At 41.7% G+C, this 21693-nt stretch overlaps 1 protein-coding gene across 1 annotated transcript in view; it reads right to left on the reverse strand.

The window, feature by feature from the left end:
- Positions 1-8223, reverse strand: part of LOC311116070 (ATP-binding cassette sub-family B member 6-like) — a gene marked incomplete at both ends in the record, with an annotated part of 16565 nt that extends 8342 nt beyond the window's left edge. Inside the window, 3 exons of the mRNA XM_084191207.1 lie at positions 2925-3017; positions 7086-7389; positions 8176-8223. Coding sequence (XP_084047333.1) covers positions 2925-3017; positions 7086-7389; positions 8176-8223 — 445 coding nt within the window. The remainder of the gene's footprint in view (positions 1-2924; positions 3018-7085; positions 7390-8175) is intronic.
- Between the last annotated feature and the right edge of the window lie 13470 nt (positions 8224-21693).

The following is a 21693-nucleotide window of genomic DNA, read 5'->3' on the forward strand; positions in this document are numbered from 1 at the left end:
ATATGTCATTAATAGGTAACAGTAGCCATTAATAGGTCATTAATAGGTAACAGTAGCCATTAATAGGTAACAGTAGCCATTAATAGGTCATTAATAGGTAACAGTAGCCATTAATAGGTAACAGTAGCCATTAATAGGTAACATTAGCCATTAATAGGTAACAGTAGCCATTAATAGGTAACAGTAGCCATTAATAGGTCATTAATAGGTAACAGTAGCCATTAATAGGTAACAGTAGCCATTAATAGGTAACAGTAGCCATTAATAGGTCATTAATAGGTAACATTAGCCATTAATAGGTAACAGTAGCCATTAATAGGTAACAGTAGCCATTAATAGGTCATTAATAGGTAACAGTAGCCATTAATAGGTAACAGTAGCCATTAATATGTCATTAATAGGTAACAGTAGCCATTAATAGGTCATTAATAGGTAACAGTAGCCATTAATATGTCATTAATAGGTAACAGTAGCCATTAATAGGTCATTAATAGGTAACAGTAGCCATTAATAGGTAACAGTAGCCATTAATAGGTCATTAATAGGTAACAGTAGCCATTAATAGGTCATTAATAGGTAACAGTAGCCATTAATAGGTCATTAATAGGTAACAGTAGCCATTAATAGGTAACAGTAGCCATTAACAGGTAACATTAGCCATTAATAGGTAACAGTAGCCATTAATAGGTAACAGTAGCCATTAATAGGTCATTAATAGGTAACAGTAGCCATTAATAGGTAACAGTAGCCATTAATAGGTAACAGTAGCCATTAATAGGTCATTAATAGGTAACATTAGCCATTAATAGGTAACAGTATCCATTAATAGGTAACAGTAGCCATTAATATGTCATTAATAGGTAACAGTAGCCATTAATAGGTAACAGTAGCCATTAATATGTCATTAATAGGTAACAGTAGCCATTAATAGGTCATTAATAGGTAACAGTAGCCATTAATATGTCATTAATAGGTAACAGTAGCCATTAATAGGTCATTAATAGGTAACAGTAGCCATTAATAGGTCATTAATAGGTAACAGTAGCCATTAATAGGTCATTAATAGGTAACAGTAGCCATTAATAGGTAACAGTAGCCATTAATAGGTCATTAATAGGTAACAGTAGCCATTAATAGGTCATTAATAGGTAACAGTAGCCATTAATAGGTCATTAATAGGTAACAGTAGCCATTAATAGGTAACAGTAGCCATTAATATGTCATTAATAGGTAACAGTAGCCATTAATAGGTCATTAATAGGTAACAGTAGCCATTAATAGGTAACAGTAGCCATTAATAGGTCATTAATAGGTAACAGTAGCCATTAATAGGTAACAGTAGCCATTAATAGGTAACAGTAGCCATTAATAGGTCATTAATAGGTAACAGTAGCCATTAATATGTCATTAATAGGTAACAGTAGCCATTAATAGGTAACAGTCGCCATTAATAGGTAACAGTAGCCATTAATATGTCATTAATAGGTAACAGTAGCCATTAATAGGTCATTAATAGGTAACAGTAGCCATTAATAGGTCATTAATAGGTAACAGTAGCCATTAATAGGTCATTAATAGGTAACAGTAGCCATTAATAGGTAACAGTAGCCATTAATAGGTCATTAATAGGTAACAGTAGCCATTAATAGGACATTAATAGGTAACATTAGCCATTAATAGGTCATTAATAGGTAACAGTAGCCATTAATAGGTAACAGTAGCCATTAATAGGTCATTAATAGGTAACAGTAGCCATTAATAGGTAACAGTAGCCATTAATAGGTAACAGTAGCCATTAATAGGTCATTAATAGGTAACATTAGCCATTAATAGGTAACAGTATCCATTAATAGGTAACAGTAGCCATTAATAGGTCATTAATAGGTAACAGTAGCCATTAATAGGTAACAGTAGCCATTAATATGTCATTAATAGGTAACAGTAGCCATTAATAGGTCATTAATAGGTAACAGTAGCCATTAATATGTCATTAATAGGTAACAGTAGCCATTAATAGGTCATTAATAGGTAACAGTAGCCATTAATAGGTCATTAATAGGTAACAGTAGCCATTAATAGGTCATTAATAGGTAACAGTAGCCATTAATAGGTAACAGTAGCCATTAATAGGTCATTAATAGGTAACAGTAGCCATTAATAGGTAATTAATAGGTAACAGTAGCCATTAATAGGTCATTAATAGGTAACAGTGGCCATTAATAGGTAACAGTAGCCATTAATATGTCATTAATAGGTAACAGTAGCCATTAATAGGTCATTAATAGGTAACAGTAGCCATTAATAGGTAACAGTAGCCATTAATAGGTCATTAATAGGTAACAGTAGCCATTAATAGGTAACAGTAGCCATTAATAGGTAACAGTAGCCATTAATAGGTCATTAATAGGTAACAGTAGCCATTAATATGTCATTAATAGGTAACAGTAGCCATTAATAGGTAACAGTCGCCATTAATAGGTAACAGTAGCCATTAATATGTAATTAATAGGTAACAGTAGCCATTAATAGGTCATTAATAGGTAACAGTAGCCATTAATAGGTCATTAATAGGTAACAGTAGCCATTAATAGGTCATTAATAGGTAACAGTAGCCATTAATAGGTAACAGTAGCCATTAATAGGTCATTAATAGGTAACAGTAGCCATTAATAGGACATTAATAGGTAACATTAGCCATTAATAGGACATTAATAGGTAACATTAGCCATTAATAGGTCATTAATAGGTAACAGTAGCCATTAATAGGTAACAGTAGCCATTAATAGGTCATTAATAGGTAACAGTAGCCATTAATAGGTCATTAATAGGTAACAGTAGCCATTAATAGGTCATTAATAGGTAACAGTAGCCATTAATAGGTCATTAATAGGTAACAGTGATCAGAGTGTCTTATTATTCCTCACCTGCCCCTCCACCTTGGAGGAACTTGAGCAGGACATAGATACACACGGTGGTGGCCAGGGTCCTCCAGCTGCTGCCATCAGACAGATTACTCACTAGATAGAGGACAGACACAGAGGACAGACACAGTGGACAGACACAGAGGACAGACACAGAGGACAGACACAGAGGACAGACACAGAGGACAGACACAGAGGACAGACACAGAGGACAGACACAGAGGACAGACACACAGGAAGATATTGTCGCTGTCTGATAAAAACCTCTTATGTCCAAAACAGAAACTTTTCAGGAAATGGGAAACATTACCATATTTTCCCATTAACTAACATGCAATTATGAAACTTCAGAAGCTATTTTGAATACATTTTCTTGGTCTTAGTCATGAAATGTTCCGAGTACATTGAGGTGAGTTGCTTTCTTTCAGTAAATGTACAAAAATGAAAATTGGCAAAATAAGAGTTACGAGGTGTTCATCAGACAGCGACGATATGAAACATTTCTAAATGAGAACTAAACCAACATGACCAACTGTAATCAAGTACATAACAATGGCTACATGCTAATCAGGATCGATTCATAGCATATCAAAGCTGAACATATACACAACACTCAAAGACTAAATACTTTGACAAGTTCATCTGAAATACTCGTCTAATTTATAAACGCAGAACAAAATGGTTGATTTTGGTATCCAGAAACAAATCACATAAAAGGCTGATAAACGGTGCTAGCCAATAGCAACCAGGCAGGGAGAGTTATCAGTTCGTTGGGAAGCAGTGTTTCAGAGGCCAGGGGGTAATAGGGAGACTCATTACCATCCATACCCACTAGGCCAGGGGGTAAGAGGGAGACTCATTACCATCCATACCCACTAGGCCAGGGGGTAAGAGGGAGACTCATTACCATCCATACCCACTAGGCCAGGGGGTAAGAGGGAGACGCATTACCATTCATACCCACTAGGACTGGGGGTAAGAGGGAGACTCATTACCATCCATACCCACTAGGCCAGGGGGTAAGAGGGAGACTCATTACCATCCATACCCACTAGGCCAGGGGGTAAGAGGGAGACTCATTACCATCCATACCCACTAGGACTGGGGGTAAGAGGGAGACTCATTACCATCCATACCCACTAGGACTGGGGAGCTGAGAATCAGTACCAGATTAACAAGGGGAGAAAAGAAAGCAACAATCAAACTTAAAGCCCATAGCGAGAATGCACCCCTTTCTGTATTTTGTGGTGTTGGGGGGGGGGGGGGGGGGGGGGGGTGTAGGGGAGACGAGGGGTGCTGATTTTTTAGCCTTGGCACGGGGGCGGAGGGGGGTTTTGTCCCTTGTAGCAGCATGTTAACTCCTCTAAAGGCCCCCAATGCCCCCTTAATCATGTAGGGGAGACGAGGGGTGCTGATTTTTTAGCCTTGGCACGGGGGCGGAGGGGGGTTTTGTCCCTTGTAGCAGCATGTTAACTCCTCTAAAGGCCCCTAATGCCCCCTTAATCATGGCTGGCAGGGTGACTGACCTCCCACACTATATAAATAATAATAATAATAATAATAATAAGCCATTTAGCAGACGCTTTTATCCAAAGCGACTTACAGTTATATACAGGGGCACAGCTTTCACTGGGGACGGGGGGACATCCCCCACATTCCCCCACATCCCCCCCCCTTTAGGACCACGAGGACGCCTCCGAGTGGTCAGGTAGGCTGTTTGAAGTGTTTATCCGACTGGATTTAAAAAATAAAACAAAAAAAATAGATGTCCCCCCCACTTCTAAAACCAAGGTTGCGCCCCTGACTATATATATAGAAAGAGAGAGAGAGAGAGAGAGAGAGAGAGAGAGAGAGAGAGAGAGAGAGAGAGAGAGAGAGAGAGAGAGAGAGAGAGAGAGAGAGAGAGAGAGAGAGAGAGAGAGAGAGAGAGAGAGAGAGAGAGAGAGAGGGTCAGGAGACGGTCCCACATCCAGCTGGCCCAAAACAACAAGGGACACGGGGGACTGCTCACACAGGGACAGGGAGGGCCATTAGACAAACTGCTCACACGGGGACAGGGAGGGCCATTAGACAAACCCACTGCTACATCAAAAAAAAATACAGAGCTTTAATCATTTCATTTAATTACTCTGGATAAAAAATGACTGTCCTTTTATGTTACTTTCTGTTGTTGTGGAGAGTCTAAGGCCATATTGTTGTCTTTGTATTAGCTGTGTACGGTACCACCTCTTCTACGTCCTAGAACAAATACTACTGGAAGGTTTCTTATTAGTCTCTGTTAGTATTCCAGCTCTGGAGCCTGACAAGGTCTTTGGAGAGGCTGGCTTAACTCTAGTCAAACTAATGTGGTCACATAAAATGTCCGTTTGGAATGTACCAATAGGTTTTAAGACACTGCCACCTGCTGTCATAAGTGTCCTACTGCAGCTGAGTTGTATTAGCCAACAGGACAGGGCCCTCAATCCCAGTACACATTCAACTATGAATGAGACAGTGGTACAAAGTCAGAGGATATCAAGGGTATAATGGCAGCAGTGTACTATCCAACACCCAAAATGTGGGATACCTGTAGGGACACCTGTAGGGATACCTGTAGGGACACCTGTAGGGACACCTGTAGGACCACCTGTAGGGATACCTGTAGGGACACCTGTAGGGATACCTGTAGGGACACCTGTAGGGATACATGTAGGGACACCTGTAGGGACACCTGTAGGGACACCTGTAGGGATACCTGTAGGACCACCTGTAGGGACACCTGTAGCGCCACCTGTAGGGACACCAGACTCACTTTGGAGTAGAGTGGGGACAGACAGTCTCACCTATGTTTCTGGAGTAGGGGACAGACAGTCTCACCTGTGTTTCTGGAGTAGGGGACAGACAGTCTCACCTGTGTTTCTGGAGTAGGGGACAGACAGTCTCACCTATGTTTCTGGAGTAGGGGACAGACAGTCTCACCTATGTTTCTGGAGTAGATGGGGACAGACAGTCTCACCTGTGTTTCTGGAGTAGAGTGGGGACAGACAGTCTCACCTGTGTTTCTGTAGTAGGGGACAGACAGTCTCACCTGTGTTTCTGGAGTAGATGGGGACAGACAGTCTCACCTGTGTTTCTGTAGTAGGGGACAGACAGTCTCACCTGTGTTTCTGGAGTAGATGGGGACAGACAGTCTCACCTATGTTTCTGGAGTAGAGTGGGGACAGACAGTCTCACCTATGTTTCTGGAGTAGGGGACAGACAGTCTCACCTATGTTTCTGGAGTAGGGGACAGACAGTCTCACCTATGTTTCTGGAGTAGGGGACAGACAGTCTCACCTATGTTTCTGGAGTAGGGGACAGACAGTCTCACCTATGTTTCTGGAGTAGGGGACAGACAGTCTCACCTATGTTTCTGGAGTAGGGGACAGACAGTCTCACCTATGTTTCTGGAGTAGGGGACAGACAGTCTCACCTATGTTTCTGGAGTAGGGGACAGACAGTCTCACCTGTGTTTCTGGAGTAGGGGACAGACAGTCTCACCTGTGTTTCTGGAGTAGGGGACAGACAGTCTCACCTATGTTTCTGGAGTAGATGGGGACAGACAGTCTCACCTATGTTTCTGGAGTAGGGGACAGACAGTCTTACCTATGTTTCTGGAGTAGAGTGGGGACAGACAGTCTCACCTGTGTTTCTGGAGTAGGGGACAGACAGTCTCACCTGTGTTTCTGGAGTAGGGGACAGACAGTCTCACCTGTGTTTCTGGAGTAGATGGGGACAGACAGTCTCACCTGTGTTTCTGGAGTAGAGTGGGGACAGACAGTCTCACCTATGTTTCTGGAGTAGGGGACAGACAGTCTCACCTATGTTTCTGGAGTAGAGTGGGGACAGACAGTCTCACCTATGTTTCTGGAGTAGGGGACAGACAGTCTCACCTATGTTTCTGGAGTAGATGGGGACAGACAGTCTCACCTATGTTTCTGGAGTAGATGGGGACAGACAGTCTCACCTATGTTTCTGGAGTAGGGGACAGACAGTCTCACCTGTGTTTCTGGAGTAGGGGACAGACAGTCTCACCTATGTTTCTGGAGTAGATGGGGACAGACAGTCTCACCTATGTTTCTGGAGTAGATGGGGACAGACAGTCTCACCTATGTTTCTGGAGTAGATGGGGACAGACAGTCTCACCTATGTTTCTGGAGTAGATGGGGACGAAGACGTTGACTACCCTTTCCATGGCCAGTAGGGCTAGACAGAGCAGGACCATTCCCTGTAGAAGCAGGCTGCCCCGGGGCCACAGGTAGGGGGCCAGGAGACGCACCTTCTGCCCAAAACCATGCCATGTTGACGGGGTCCGGGACGGCTTGGATGTTGACGGGGAGGACTTGGATGTTGATGGGGAGGACTTGGATGTTGACGGGGAGGACTTGGATGTTGATGGGGAGGACTTGGATGGGGACTCACTGTCTTTCTGTTGGCTTCTTTTGTCGGGCTGTAGAGGGAAGAGTGCCACTTCTTTTAGGAAACAAAGGAACAAATAACTTTTAGGATACTACAACTGTTGAAACTCGCAGTGAGAACACTGATGTGTAATGCATTATCATACAAAAACAACAGAGACAGGTCAACCAATAACAAAATACAACATTATCAACCATTGTGTCATATTTTCATACATTATAGGCCTGACAATGGAAAGAAATAGATGTTTACCTCAATAGTCAGAGTAATTCCAGTTCCTTTCAGATCTTTATTTGCCATTTGATAAAACTAGACTAGTCTTTTTTTGTTTCTCATTCCTCCAGAACTAATGTTCAACAGAGGGTCGCCAGCCGCCACGTACCGATGTTTCCAGGTTGCTGTGCTTTTGGCAAACTGCACCGTCAGCACGTTCTGTGTTCTAACTTCCATGCAGCGCTCAGGGAGAGCAGACGATAGGAATTTGCATGCTTCAAAAGAGTGATATCATACATGGCTGTCGAGAGACTGACCGTTCAAGTGGTCAATATATGAACCATTGGTTTTAGAGAGAACATAATAACACAAATTTCTCTACTTAGCAGTCAGGATGGACCATAGAGCTAGGTAGAGGACTCATCTTTGTATCTGTGCCATTATAGTGTCTGTGACAGCATGGGCAGCGCCGTTGAGGCTATCACCATTTTAAAGTAGTCCATTTTCTTTTTTCACGATTGGCTGATCCCGCCTTATGACCTGATTGGACACGACTCCAACAGGGTCACCAGGAGGGATCAGCCAATGAAGTTGGAAGTCCCACCCAGTTGGCTACATTGAAATGGTGGAAGCCCTCAATGGCGCTGCCCATGATAACAGGTCCTTTTTGGCCACTAGAGGACTCTATCGTTCTCTATGGGATGGATTGGGTGGTATTTCTCACATGACTGAGCATGTGGTCATGTGAGAGGGTTCTGCGCTGCCACTGTACAGTTGAAATAGGGGTCAATTCAGTTTGAATACTTCTTTCTAAAGCAGTTACAAGGAGTGTTGTTACATTTGTATCATTTTATCATTTTTACATTGTATCGTTGTTTCCTGTCCCTTTGCTCCTGGAAGTTGTTACATTTAGTATCATTAGTAGAGCAGTGTGCATGGTGACCTGTTATACATTGTATCATTAGTAGAGCAGTGTGCATGGTGACCTGTTATACATTGTATCATTAGTAGAGCAGTGTGCATGGTGACCTGTTATACATTGTATCATTAGTAGAGCAGTGTGCATGGTGACCTGATATACATTGTATCATTAGTAGAGCAGTGTGCATGGTGACCTGTTATACATTGTATCATTAGTAGAGCAGTGTGCATGGTGACCTGTTATACATTGGATCATTAGTAGAGCAGTGTGCATGGTGACCTGTTATACATTGTATCATTAGTAGAGCAGTGTGCATGGTGACCTGTTATACATTGTATCATTAGTAGAGCAGTGTGCATGGTGACCTGTTATACATTGTATCATTAGTAGAGCAGTGTGCATGGTGACCTGTTATACATTGGATCATTAGTAGAGCAGTGTGCATGGTGACCTGTTATACATTGGATCATTAGTAGAGCAGTGTGCATGGTGACCTGTTATACATTGGATCATTAGTAGAGCAGTGTGCATGGTGACCTGTTATACATTGTATCATTAGTAGAGCAGTGTGCATGGTGACCTGTTATACATTGTATCATTAGTAGAGCAGTGTGCATGGTGACCTGTTATACATTGTATCATTAGTAGAGCAGTGTGCATGACCACCTGTTATACATTGTATCATTTCACCTGTTAGTGAGAATGGACGAAATGCAGCAACTCTTGGAGAACTCTTGGAGGTGAGACAGTGCTATCTGGTATCCTTGGGACGTCCCTACCCTAAACCCTAACCCCTACCCTTAACCTAACCATAACCATAACATGTTCACTCTTCCAGTTTTGTGACAGTATACCGTGTTCACCACATTGGGTAATCTGATATAATGTAATGATCTCCTGTAATTTAATTATCTGATGTAGAGTAATGATCTAACGTAATGTAATGATCTCCTGTAATGTAATGATCTGATTGTAATGTAATGATCTCCTGTAATGTAATGATCTCCTGTAATGTAATGATCTGATTGTAATGTAATGATCTCCTGTAATGTAATGATCTCCTGTAATGTAATGATCTGATTGTAATGTAATGATCTGATTGTAATGTAATGATCTCATGTAATGTAATGATCTCCTGTAATGTAATTGATACACTTACAAAAATATATATGGGGGATTGGATATGATGCAGACAATTACATTGATAAGTGGCAGTAAGAAGATGAAGACTATTTAGATCTGATGTAGTGATCGGATGTAATGATCTGATGTAATGATCTGATGTAATGATCTGATGTGATGATCTGATGTGATGATCTGATGTAATGATCTGATGTGATGATCTGATGTAATGATCTGATGTAATGATCTGATGTGATGATCTGATGTGATGATCTGATGTGATGATCTGATGTAATGATCTGATGTAATGATCTGATGTAATGATCTGATGTAATGATCTGATGTAATGATCTGATGTAATGATCTGATGTGATGATCTGATGTAATGATCTGATGTGATGATCTGATGTAATGATCTGATGTAATGATCTGATGTGATGATCTGATGTGATGATCTGATGTGATGATCTGATGTGATGATCTGATGTGATGATCTGATGTAATGATCTGATGTGATGATCTGATGTAATGATCTGATGTAATGATCTGATGTGATGATCTGATGTGATGATCTGATGTGATGATCTGATGTAATGATCTGATGTGATGATCTGATGTAATGATCTGATGTGATGATCTGATGTGATGATCTGATGTAATGATCTGATGTAATGATACACCTGTTCTGAAAGGCCCCAGAGTCTGCAACACCACTAAGCAAGGGGCACCACCAAGCAAGCGGCACCATGAAGACCAAGGAGCTCTCCAAACAGGTCAGGGACAAAGTTGTGGAGAAGTACAGATCAGGGTTGGGTTATAAACAAATATCAGAAACTTTGAACATCCCACGGAGCACCATTAAATCCATTATTAAAAACTGGAAAGAATATGGCACCACAACAAATCTGCCAAGAGAGGGCCGCCCACCAAAGCTCATGGACCAGGCAAGGAGGGCATTAATCAGAGAGGCAACAAAGAGACCAAAGATAACCCTGAAGGAGCTGCAAAGCTCCACAGCGGAGATTGGAGTATCTGTCCATAGGACCACTTTAAGCTGTACACTCCACAGAGCTGGGCTTTATGGAAGAGTGGCCAGAAAAAAGCCATTGCTTAAAGAAAAAAATAAGCAAACATGTTTGGTGTTCGGCAAAAGGCATGTGGGAGACTCCCCAAACATATGGAAGAAGGTACTCTGGTCAGATGAGACTAAAATTGAGCTTTTTGGCCATCAAGGAAAATGTCTGGCGCAAACCCAACACCTCTCATCAACAGTGAAGCATGGTGGTGGCAGCATCATGCTGTGGGGATGTTTTTCATCGGCAGGGACTGGGAAACTGGTCAGAATTGAAGGAATGATGGATGGCGCTAAATACAGGGAAATCCTTGAGGGGAACCTGTTTCAGTCTTCCAGAGATTTGAGACTGGGACACAGGTTCACCTTCCAGCAGGACAATGACCCTAAGCATACTGCTAAAGCAACACTCGAGTGGTTTAAGGGGAAACATTTAAATATCTTGGAATGGCCTAGTCAAAGCCCAGACCTCAATCCAACTGAGAATCTGTGGTATGACTTAAAGATTGCTGTACACCAGCGGAACCCATCCAACTTGAAGGAGCTGGAGCAGTTTTGCCTTGCAGTGGCTAGATGTGCCAAGCTTATAGAGACATACCCCAAGAGACTTGCAGCTGTAATTGCTGCTGTCACACCCTGGCTCGGGGACTCATTATGTTGAGCCAGGGTGTGTTCATTCTATGTTTTCCGTTTCTTTGGTGGGTGTTCTAGGTTGTCTATTTTCTATGTTTGCCGGTGTGACTCCCAATCAGAGGCAAACGAGTGTCAGCTGTCGGCTGGTTGTCTCTGATTGGGAGCCATATTTAATCTGTCTGTTTTTCTTTCGGGTTGTGGGATTTTGTTCGTGTGTGTTCGTGTTGTACCATAGACGTCACGCATTCGTTGTTTATTTGTTTTGGTTCGTGTGATCATTTAAATAAATAGAATATGTTCACTCGCAACGCTGCGCCTTGGTCTCCCTCATTAGACGATCGTGACAGCTGCAAAAAGTGGCTCTACAAAGTATTAACTTTGGGGGGGTGAATAGTTATGCACGCTCAAGTTTTCTGTTTTTTTGTCTTATTTCTTTGTTTCTTTCTTTGTTTGTTTCACCCAAGAAAATATTTTGCATTTTCAAAGTGGTAGGCATGTTGTGTAAATTAAATGATACAAACCCCCCAAAAATCTATTTTAATTCCAGGTTGTAAGGCAACAAAATTGGAAAAATGCCAAGGGGGGTGAATACTTTCTCAAGCCTCTGTACACTTACAAAAAAGATCTCCTGTAATGTAATGATCTGATTGTAATGTAATGATCTCCTGTAATGTAATGATCTACTGTAATGTAATGATCTGATGTAATGTAGTGATCTAATTGTAATGTAATGATCTCCTGTAATGTAATGATCTCCTGTAATGTAATGATCTGATTGTAATGTAATGATTTCAACGTCCACGGACATCCAGTCCGGGCCGGCCTATATTTGGCCAAAGCATAAATGTCTATAATTGGATTAGATTTGGACCGGTCCGGACCAAATCTGAACCAATCCTAGACATCTATGTTTCACAAGTTTGGAGAGCACAGTAAAGCACATTACAGGACAGTAAAGAAAAGTAAAGTAGAGTACATTAGAGTACAGTAGAGTACATTAGAGTAGAGTACATTAGAGTACAGTAGAGTACATTAGAGTAGAGTACAGTAGAGTACAGTCGAGTACAGTAGAGTACAGTCGAGTACAGTAGAGTAGAGTAGAGTAGAGTACATTAGAGTAGAGTAGAGTACATTAGAGTAGAGTAGAGTACAGTCGAGTACAGTAGAGTACAGTACAGTACAGTAGAGTACATTAGAGTAGAGTACAGTAGAGTAAAGTAGAGTACAGTAGAGTAGAGTATAGTAGAGTACAGTAGAGTACAGTACAGTAGAGTAGAGTACATTAGAGTAGAGTACAGTAGAGTACAGTAGAGTAGAGTAGAGTACATTAGAGTACAGTAGAGTACAGTAGAGTACAGTAGAGTACAGTAGAGTAAAGTACAGTACAGTAGAGTAGAGTACAGTAGAGTACAGTAGAGTATAGTAGAGTACAGTAGAGTACAGTAGAGTAAAGTGTAGTGTACTGTGTTGTACCCTACTGTAAGCTACTCTACTGAAGTAAACTCTACTATACTATAATTTTTTATTTCATTTTTATTTCACCTTTATTTAACCAGGTAAGCCAGTTGAGAACAGGTTCTCATTTACAACTGCGACCTGGCCAAGATAAAGCAAAGTAGTGCAATAAAAACAACACAGAGTTACATATGGGGTAAAAAAAAAAACATAAAGTCAGAAATACAACAGAAAATATATATACAGTGTGTGCAAATGTAGCAAGTTATGGAGGTAAGGCTAATTACAATAGTATTAACACTGGAATGCTAGTGCTTTACCTAATGCTTTACCTAATATAATATACTGTACTCTATACTCTACTGAAGTAAACTCTACTATACTATACTATACTGTACTCTATACTCTACTGAAGTAAACTCTACTATACTATACTAAACTGTACTCTATACTCTACTGAAGTAAACTCTACTATACTATACTAAACTGTACTCTATACTCTACTGAAGTAAACTCTACTATACTATACTATACTATACTATATACTCTACTGAAGTAAACTCTACTATACTATACTATACTGTACTCTATACTATACTGAAGTAAACTATACTATACTATACTATACTGTACTCTATACTCTACTGAAGTAAACTATACTATACTATACTATACTGTACTCTATACTCTACTGAAGTAAACTCTACTATACTATACTATACTGTACTCTATACTCTACTGAAGTAAACTCTACCCGACTCTACTGAATTTAACTCTACTGTACTGTCCTCTACTGTACTCTACTCCTGTGGTTCCCAACCTTTTTGGGTACTGTACCCCTAAAACACTTTGACCTGCCTGAAGGACCCCCTCATGTGCGTGCGATCGTTGTGATTCCTAGATTTGGTGGAAATTTGGCACTCATTTGGTTTACGCATTCCAGTCAAGTTTGGCAGACTTGTTTTCAGTGTCAGAGAAGTAGGAGTTGAACGCACAGTTGAGTTTGGATAAATGTGAGCTTACTATTTTCACTAAGGGAGCTCTGTCAACATAATCTGTAAAAAGTTAGGTGTCAAGCTGCAGGAAACAACTTATTTCCCCATCTTCACATTTCCTCTCCCAGAGTTTGATCTTCTTCATGAATCCACACACTTTGTCACACATCTTCTCTAGAATGTGTGTCTTTACCTTGCAGAATTATATTCAGGTTGTTCAGTTTGCTGAACACATCAGCAAGATTGGCAAGGCGGGGCTCCCCAGTCTGTGTCCTCGAACAGAGCCGCAAGGGGGTGTGAGTGCTCAGACAGAAAATGATTTTACTTCGGCGCCCAGCTCAAAAAGCCTCTGAACTGTTTTCCCTCTGGATAGCCAACGGACGTCGGTGTGAAGCCGAAGCTGCTGGTGCTCAGTCCCACTGTCATCACCTTTCAAACAGTCTGTGATTCAGAGGCCTGAACATGATGAAGTTAATCACTTTCACTGCGTCATTCAAAACATTGTGTAACTCAGGACTCGTGTTCTTGCTGGTCAACGCCTCTCTGTGGATGATACATTGGGATTTACCTTCTTTATGTGGGCAATTAATCATTTCACTCTCCCAGACATTGATGCAGCACGATCCGTGCACACACGACACACAGGATTTCAAATCCAGATTGTGCCCTGAGAAAAAGCTGTCAATAACTTGGAACACATCCTCACCTGTTGTTCTCCCCATTAGGTTCTTGCAGAACCGAATGTACACGTTAATTTCCATAATGTCTCTGTATCGCACAAACGCAATGAACTGGGCTTCCCCACTGACGTCAGTCGATTCGTCCAACTGCAGAGAAAATGGACCGGAATTATTATTATTATTATTATTATTATTATTATTATTATTATTATTATTATTATTATTATTATTTCACCAATTGATCAACAATATCAACGCTGATGTCATCGATCCTACAGCACACCGTGTTATTTGACAATGGTACAGTCTTTAGGTCATCAATCATAGTTTCTGTGAGGATAACAGCAGCGGGCATTGAGCCAACCGGCGGGCGAGCAGAGCCTGTGAACCCAATAGATCCCTTTCTGTGTTTGCAAAACATTGCCGCATGACAGCGATGCGCTTAAGTTGATGGCAGATAAAGGGGGACTTCTGTATTTTTTTTTAAAGCCTCTATTTACATTTTAGTCATTACGCAGAAGCTCTTATCCAGCGTGACTTACAGTCGGTGTATTCAACTAACGCAACATATCGCAGTCATAACAAGAACAAAATGACGGAACCATTACTGAGAATGTTAGTGTAATTGTAGTGGTCTGTTGGGTGTTTCAGTGGGGCTCAATTTCTTCAAGCATCATTGATGACAGTTTAAAAGTGTTTGAATTATTTCTGCAGATGGTAGAAATAATACATATTATGTTACAATCTTCAGTTGGCTCCTCATTCCTATAATAAGAGGCTTGAACTACAAGGTATCGAAAGCCTTCCACAGAGATGCTGAAGGTGGATTTAACAAGTGACATCAATAAGGGATCACAGCTTTCACCTTGGTTCACCTGCTCAGTCTATGTCATGGAAAGAGCAGGTGTTCTTAATGTTTTGTATATTTCCTGTAATGCGAGAATGTATGTGCAGTTGATATTTGGCCATAGACTCAATGACCGAAAAATACTTATTTTCAACGTCTGGAAAGGACGTCTTTTCACATTTAATTCAGCACCTAAAATGCACCTGACGTCAACATCTGGAAAAGACGTCTAAATGTTTTTATTTTCAACATAATTTTGCTTGCTGGGAAGAGTCCCACCTTTTTTACATTTACATTTACGTCAATTAGCAGATGCTCTTATCCAGAGCGACTTACAAAATGGTGCATTAAACTTATGATAGCCAGTGGGACAAACACTTTTTTTTATTGGGGGGGTGGGGGGAGGGGGAGGGGGGGGGGGGGGGGGGGGGGGGTAGAAGGATTAGTTTATCCTATCCCAGGTATTCCTTAAAGAGGTGGGGTTTCAAGTGTCTCCGGAAGGTGGTCAGTGACTCCGCTGTCCTGGCGTCGTGGGGGAGCTTGTTCCACCATTGGGGTGCCAGAGCAGCGAACAGTTTTGACTGGGCTGAGCGGGAACTGTGCTTCAGCAGAGGTAGGGGAGCCAGCAGGCCAGAGGTGGATGAACGTAGTGCCCTCGTTTGGGTGTAGGGTCTGATCAGAGCCTGAAGGTAAGGAGGTGCCGTTCCCCTCACAGCTCCGTAGGCAAGCACCATGGTCTTGTAGTAGATGCGAGCCTCAACTGGAAGCCAGTGGAGTGTGCGGAGGAGCGGGGTGACGTGAGAGAACTTGGGAAGGTTGAACACCAGACGGGCTGCAGCGTTCTGGATAAGTTGTAGGGGTTTAATGGCACAGGCAGGGAGCCCAGCCAACAGCGAGTTGCAGTAATCCAGACGTGAGATGACAAGTGCCTGGATTAGGACCTGTGCCGCTTCCTGTGTAAGGCAGGGTCGTACTCTCCGAATGTTGTAGAGCATGAACCTACAGGATCGGGTCATCGCCTTGATGTTAGCGGAGAACGACAGGGTGAGCTGTCCTAACCAGTTAAGTTACCAGCAGGGGTCTTGATAATAGAAAAGGGTAGTGAGTCAGTGGATCCTGCGCTATAAACAAGCAATTGCTTTGGAGTTGATGAAAGAATGTTTTGATATTTCTATGTGATCAATCCATAAATAATCTAAACCTACATGCAACAGTAGGCTCTGTTGCGCTTTTGACAATGGTTTCACATGAGGCCTAATTCACAGAATATGCCTAAATACTTATAACCACTAGGCTAGTAATAAATAATAATTTTAAAAAAGGGCCTAATGAAACCATCTATGTTATCTTCATTGTGTTCGGTAAAAATGACCTTTCAAATGTTTTATGCAACATTATCGGCAAGTGACAAGATGCCTACTGTGTCAAAGTGAATTAAAGTTGTTGAACAGGAAATATAAAGGTGATATTATTAAAATTCCGCCTTTAACAACTACCATACTGTATGGTTCATTGCAATATGCCTATCACATAATTCAAAATATCAGAATTGGTTAAAAAAAAAAGGTTATGCATGCCAACATATTAATCAAAAATTAAGAGAAGGCAAATTGGTCTTGTCAGGCGAAAAATCATATACATTTTTGCTATCAGTCTCATTCACCGTGATTGTCTGACGCTTCCTATAGACCCCTTTCAGGTACACGACACACTGACGTCAGGCACAGATGTGCACGACTCTTGGCGGCAGTAAGAAAGCCATTTCCATCTGCGCCCATTCAACATAGCCTAGATTTACATTTTCATCACTTCTAAACAAATACATTTTGGGTGTTTGACATTTCTCCAAAAAGTACAATCATTGTCCCCATGTACAGTTGCAAACCGTAGTCTGGCTTTTTATGGCGGTTTTGGAGCAGTGGCTTCTTCCAAAGTACGTTCATCTCTAGGAGACAGAACGCGTCTCCTTCCTGAGCAGTATGACGGCTGTGTGGTCCCATGGTGTTTATACTTGCGTACTATTGTTTGTACAGTTGAACGTGGTACCTTCAGGCGTTTGGAAATTGCTTCCAAGGATGAACCAGACTTGTGGAGGTCTACCATTTTTTTCTGAGGTCTTGGCTGATTTATTTTGATTGTCCCATGATGTCAAGCAAAGAGGCACTGAGTTTGAAGGTAGGCCTTGAAATACATCTACAGGTACACCTCCAATTGACTCAAATGTTGTCAATTAGCCTATCAGAAGCTTCTAAAGTCATGACCATTTTCTGGAATTTTCCAAGCTGTTTAAAGGCACAGTCAACTTAGTGTATGTAAACTTCTGACCCACTGGAATTGTGATACAGTGAATTATAAGTGAAATAATCTGTCTGTAAACAATTGTTGGAAAAATTACTTGTGTCATGCACAAAGTAGATGTCCTAACCGACTTGCCAAAACTATAGTTTGTTAACAAGAAATGTGTTTAGTGGTTGAAAAACCTAAGTGTATGTAAACTTCCGACTTCAACTGTAAGCTTTTATGAGTAGTTTTTATCACAGAGTTAAAATGTGTTTTATATTGGACATTTGGTGGATATCCGGTTTTCTCTCTTCAATAGCTATTGAGCCAAGCATGCAATGACTATGAAGATTATTTTTTTTTAGCTTTTGTGGCACAGTTGATGGTGCGCTGGGCTTCGGGCCAGAAGGTTAAGGGTTCAAGCAGTGCTCCCTGCCTGTTACGTTACAATAATAATAATAATAATAGGATTTTGGATATCAATCTTCTTATACAAACCTGTCATGACTATGAAAAGGATATATTCAGAATCAGGGGAGGATGGAGAAAAATCCATGTGTTCTTATGTTGTATACATTTTGAGAGAAACAAATTCTTCCGACTTTCAAATCCACAAAAAGTGCCATGACTATGAAAATGATGTATTGTGAGCAAACTTCTTCTAGCGTGAACATCTAGCAACCCGAAGGTTGCGAGTTTGAATCTCATCACGAACAACTTTAGCATTTTAGCTAATTAGCAACTTTTCAACTACTTTATACTTTCTTGCTACTTTTCAACTACTTAGCATGTTAGCTAACCCTTCCCCTAACCCTAACCTTAACCCTTTTAGCTAACCCTTCCCCTAACGCTAACCCTAAAATTAACCCTTTAACCTAACTCCTAAACTTAACCCTAACCTTAATCCGAATCCCTAACCCTAACCCTAACTCCTAGCCTAGCTAACGTTAGCCAGATAGCTAACATTAGCCACCTAGATCGAATTAGTAGCATATCATACGTTTTGCAAATGTGTAACATATTGTACGTTTTGCAAATTCATAACATATAACACGAATTGTAATTCGTAACATATTATATGAAATGGGTAATGGCAATCCACAAGTTAATACATACCATACGAAACATAACATATCATACTAAATGGCTTGTCTCGGATTTACGTACAGAATAATATGAAATGCTCTGAGACCAGGTTGCTCGTACACAAAGCATGCCATGACTATGAAAATTATATATTCTGAATCGGGGAGGATGGAGAAAAATCCAGAGGTTTATATATTTTTTATTTCAATTTCTTGATTTCAAATCCACAGCTTTTTTTGTTGTTGAAATTTTGTGGCTTTGTGGTTTTTGTGGCTTTCAATCTTCAATAGCTCTTACACAAAGCGTACCATGCTCAGCTGGTAGAGCACGGCGCTTGTAACGCCAAGATAGTGGGTTCGATCCCCGGGACCACCCATACACAAAAAAAAATTATGCACGCATGACTGTAAGTCGCTTTGGATAAAAGCGTCTGCTAAATGGCATATTATTATTATATTATTATTATATATTCTGAATCGGGAGGAAAGAGGAAAATCGACCGCTTTTTTGTTGTTGTTGCCTCTGGGAGCCTGTCAGCTTGTGACATGATGAGAGAGAGTGAGAGAGGGCCTACCTATAAGATATTTTGTGAATAGTGCTATAAACGTACTTTTTTGACCATTCAGGGACCTAATCTCAAACACTTATGAAAACATGAAAAAAAATGGTCTACACTAAAGAATGTACACTTGGTCTTAAAAATGCTTTTTGGTAAGTTATGTGCATGAACATACAGATGTTTCAAAATGTGACATTTTGGAGAGATTTCTGGACACTATAGGGGATGCCTAGGCCTTGTTTTGGATAAACGTCTATAAAGATAGATTGGTATAAGATATCTGCTCCATTTTTGGGGCACATGTTGACAAGATGTTTGGGAATCACTGGAAGGGAATATTGAGCAACTGAGCATCTTGGTGTCAATAAACAAACGTTTTGTTACATTTTAATCTTCCTTTTTTTAACCTGTCAATCATTTATTGCTTCATAAGCAGAAAAATTGTGGTTCGAGTGTTCAAGGGTGCCCAAGTCATTAAGCCTGACACCCACACAGACACACACACACACACAGAGACACACATACTCACACACAGACACACACACAGACACACACACTCACACACAGACACACACACAGACACACACACTCACACACAGACACACACACACACAGACACACACACAGACACACTTCCCAAGGACCCATTGGCTCTTGTGCAGAGAGAGAAACAGAGCAGGGAGAAGCAGAGAGAGAGAAAAGAAAGAGAGAGACTGATTTAACTAAAGGTAAATACAATTTTCTTTAAAAGCTTTTATTTTCTTCAAAAGCTTTAGTACAGAAATGTAGGCAGACAAAATACAAGTATTAAAGGGGGATACCTAGACAGTAGTACAACTGAATGCATTCAACTGAAATGTGTCTTCCGCATTTAACCCCACCCCTCTGAATCAGAGAGGTGTGGTTGCTGGCCCAACACTCCTACCCGCCAACCTACCTGTTGCCCCCAAGTTTACTATGCAATATTAATTATTAAACTATGACACTAATGTTTATTGCTAAACATTTATATACATCATACATATTATTATTACACAATACTAAACATAAACCTTTATATAAATCATACATATTATTATTATACTAAACATTGTCACGTCTCCTCCCGTTGCTCCCCTCCGGCGCTCTGATTCGCCGGTCTACTGAGCCACCGGTCTGAGCCGCACCACCTCAGCAAACGCAGGAATGGAAACCCAACGCACCCTAATCACCTCCAGCGCACCTGCACCTCATCATCTCATCACCACCCCTATTTAGCCCTGGACTGTTCTGGATGATGTTGTGTGTAATTGTTTAGTGTCTATCTTTGTTATTTCTCTTTGTCATTGTTTAAGTAAACCTTGACCTTGTTAATTCCTGCCTCTTCGTATACACAGTACTTGTCACAATGCCTGGAGTCATGGCACGGGTCCGGGAGCATTCTACGATGCTAGCCAGCTTGGGAGAAGTGATGGATCGGGTTCTCCAGGTCGTGCAACAACTGGAGAGGAGAGGACCCGATCCTTCGGGACCAGCTGAGCGACCAGATCCAGCCACCCACACCCCAGCACCCAGAGAGATTCATCTATCCCGACTGAGGGATTATGACGGGACAGCTGCCCGCTGCCAGGCACCCTAATCACCTCCTGCACCTCATCATCTCATCACCACCCCTATTTAGCCCTGGACTGTTGGTTCATTGTTGTGTGTGATTGTTATCGTCGTGTCGTTTACTCTCTCTTTGTTATTCTCTTTCTCATTATTAAGTCAACCTTGACCTTGTTCATTCCTGCGTCTGCGTCCTGCCTCTTCGTATACTCAGTACTCGTCACAGAATCACACACCAAACGAAAATGGATGCAGCAGGAGTTTCCCAGTGCCTGGACCAGCAGCAGCAGCAGCTTGCCCAGTTGAACGCCGCCATGCAGGAAGTGCTCCAAACTCTGTATAATCTGCCCAGCGCTCCGGTTCCACCTCAGGGAGCGGCGAGTGCACCCGATCCACCTGTTCCCGTGCTATCACCCACTTCTGAGGGAACCCTCGCCCTACCGGAGCACTATGACGGTAAAACTACTAAATGAAGCGGCTTCAGGCTACAGGTTTCACTTTATCTGGGGCGTCAGCCTGGGACATATCCATCTGACCAAGCCAGGATGGCGCTGGTGATTTCGCTACTTAAAGAAAAGGCACTGGATTGGGCCACGGCAGTCTGAGAAGGAGAGGAGGCAGTGGCGCTTCCCTACTCCACCTTCCTCGCTTGGTTCAGGGCGGTGTTTGATCATCCCACGGAGGGAAAGGACGGGGGTGAGCGTCTCCTCCAGCTACAACAGAGAGAGGGGCCCGCGTCCGAGTACGCTCTGAGCTTTTGCATGGTGGCGGCGTCTTCCGGCTGGAATGAGCGTGCTCTGCGCGCGGCCTTCAGGAGAGGCTTACGGGAGGACATTAAGACGGAACTCGCATGTCGGGACGACGAGATGGACCTTGATACCCTC

Source organism: Coregonus lavaretus (assembly GCF_964263955.1).
Source record: "Coregonus lavaretus genome assembly, contig: HAP1_SCAFFOLD_3877, whole genome shotgun sequence".
Taxonomy (NCBI): Eukaryota; Metazoa; Chordata; class Actinopteri; order Salmoniformes; family Salmonidae; genus Coregonus; species Coregonus lavaretus.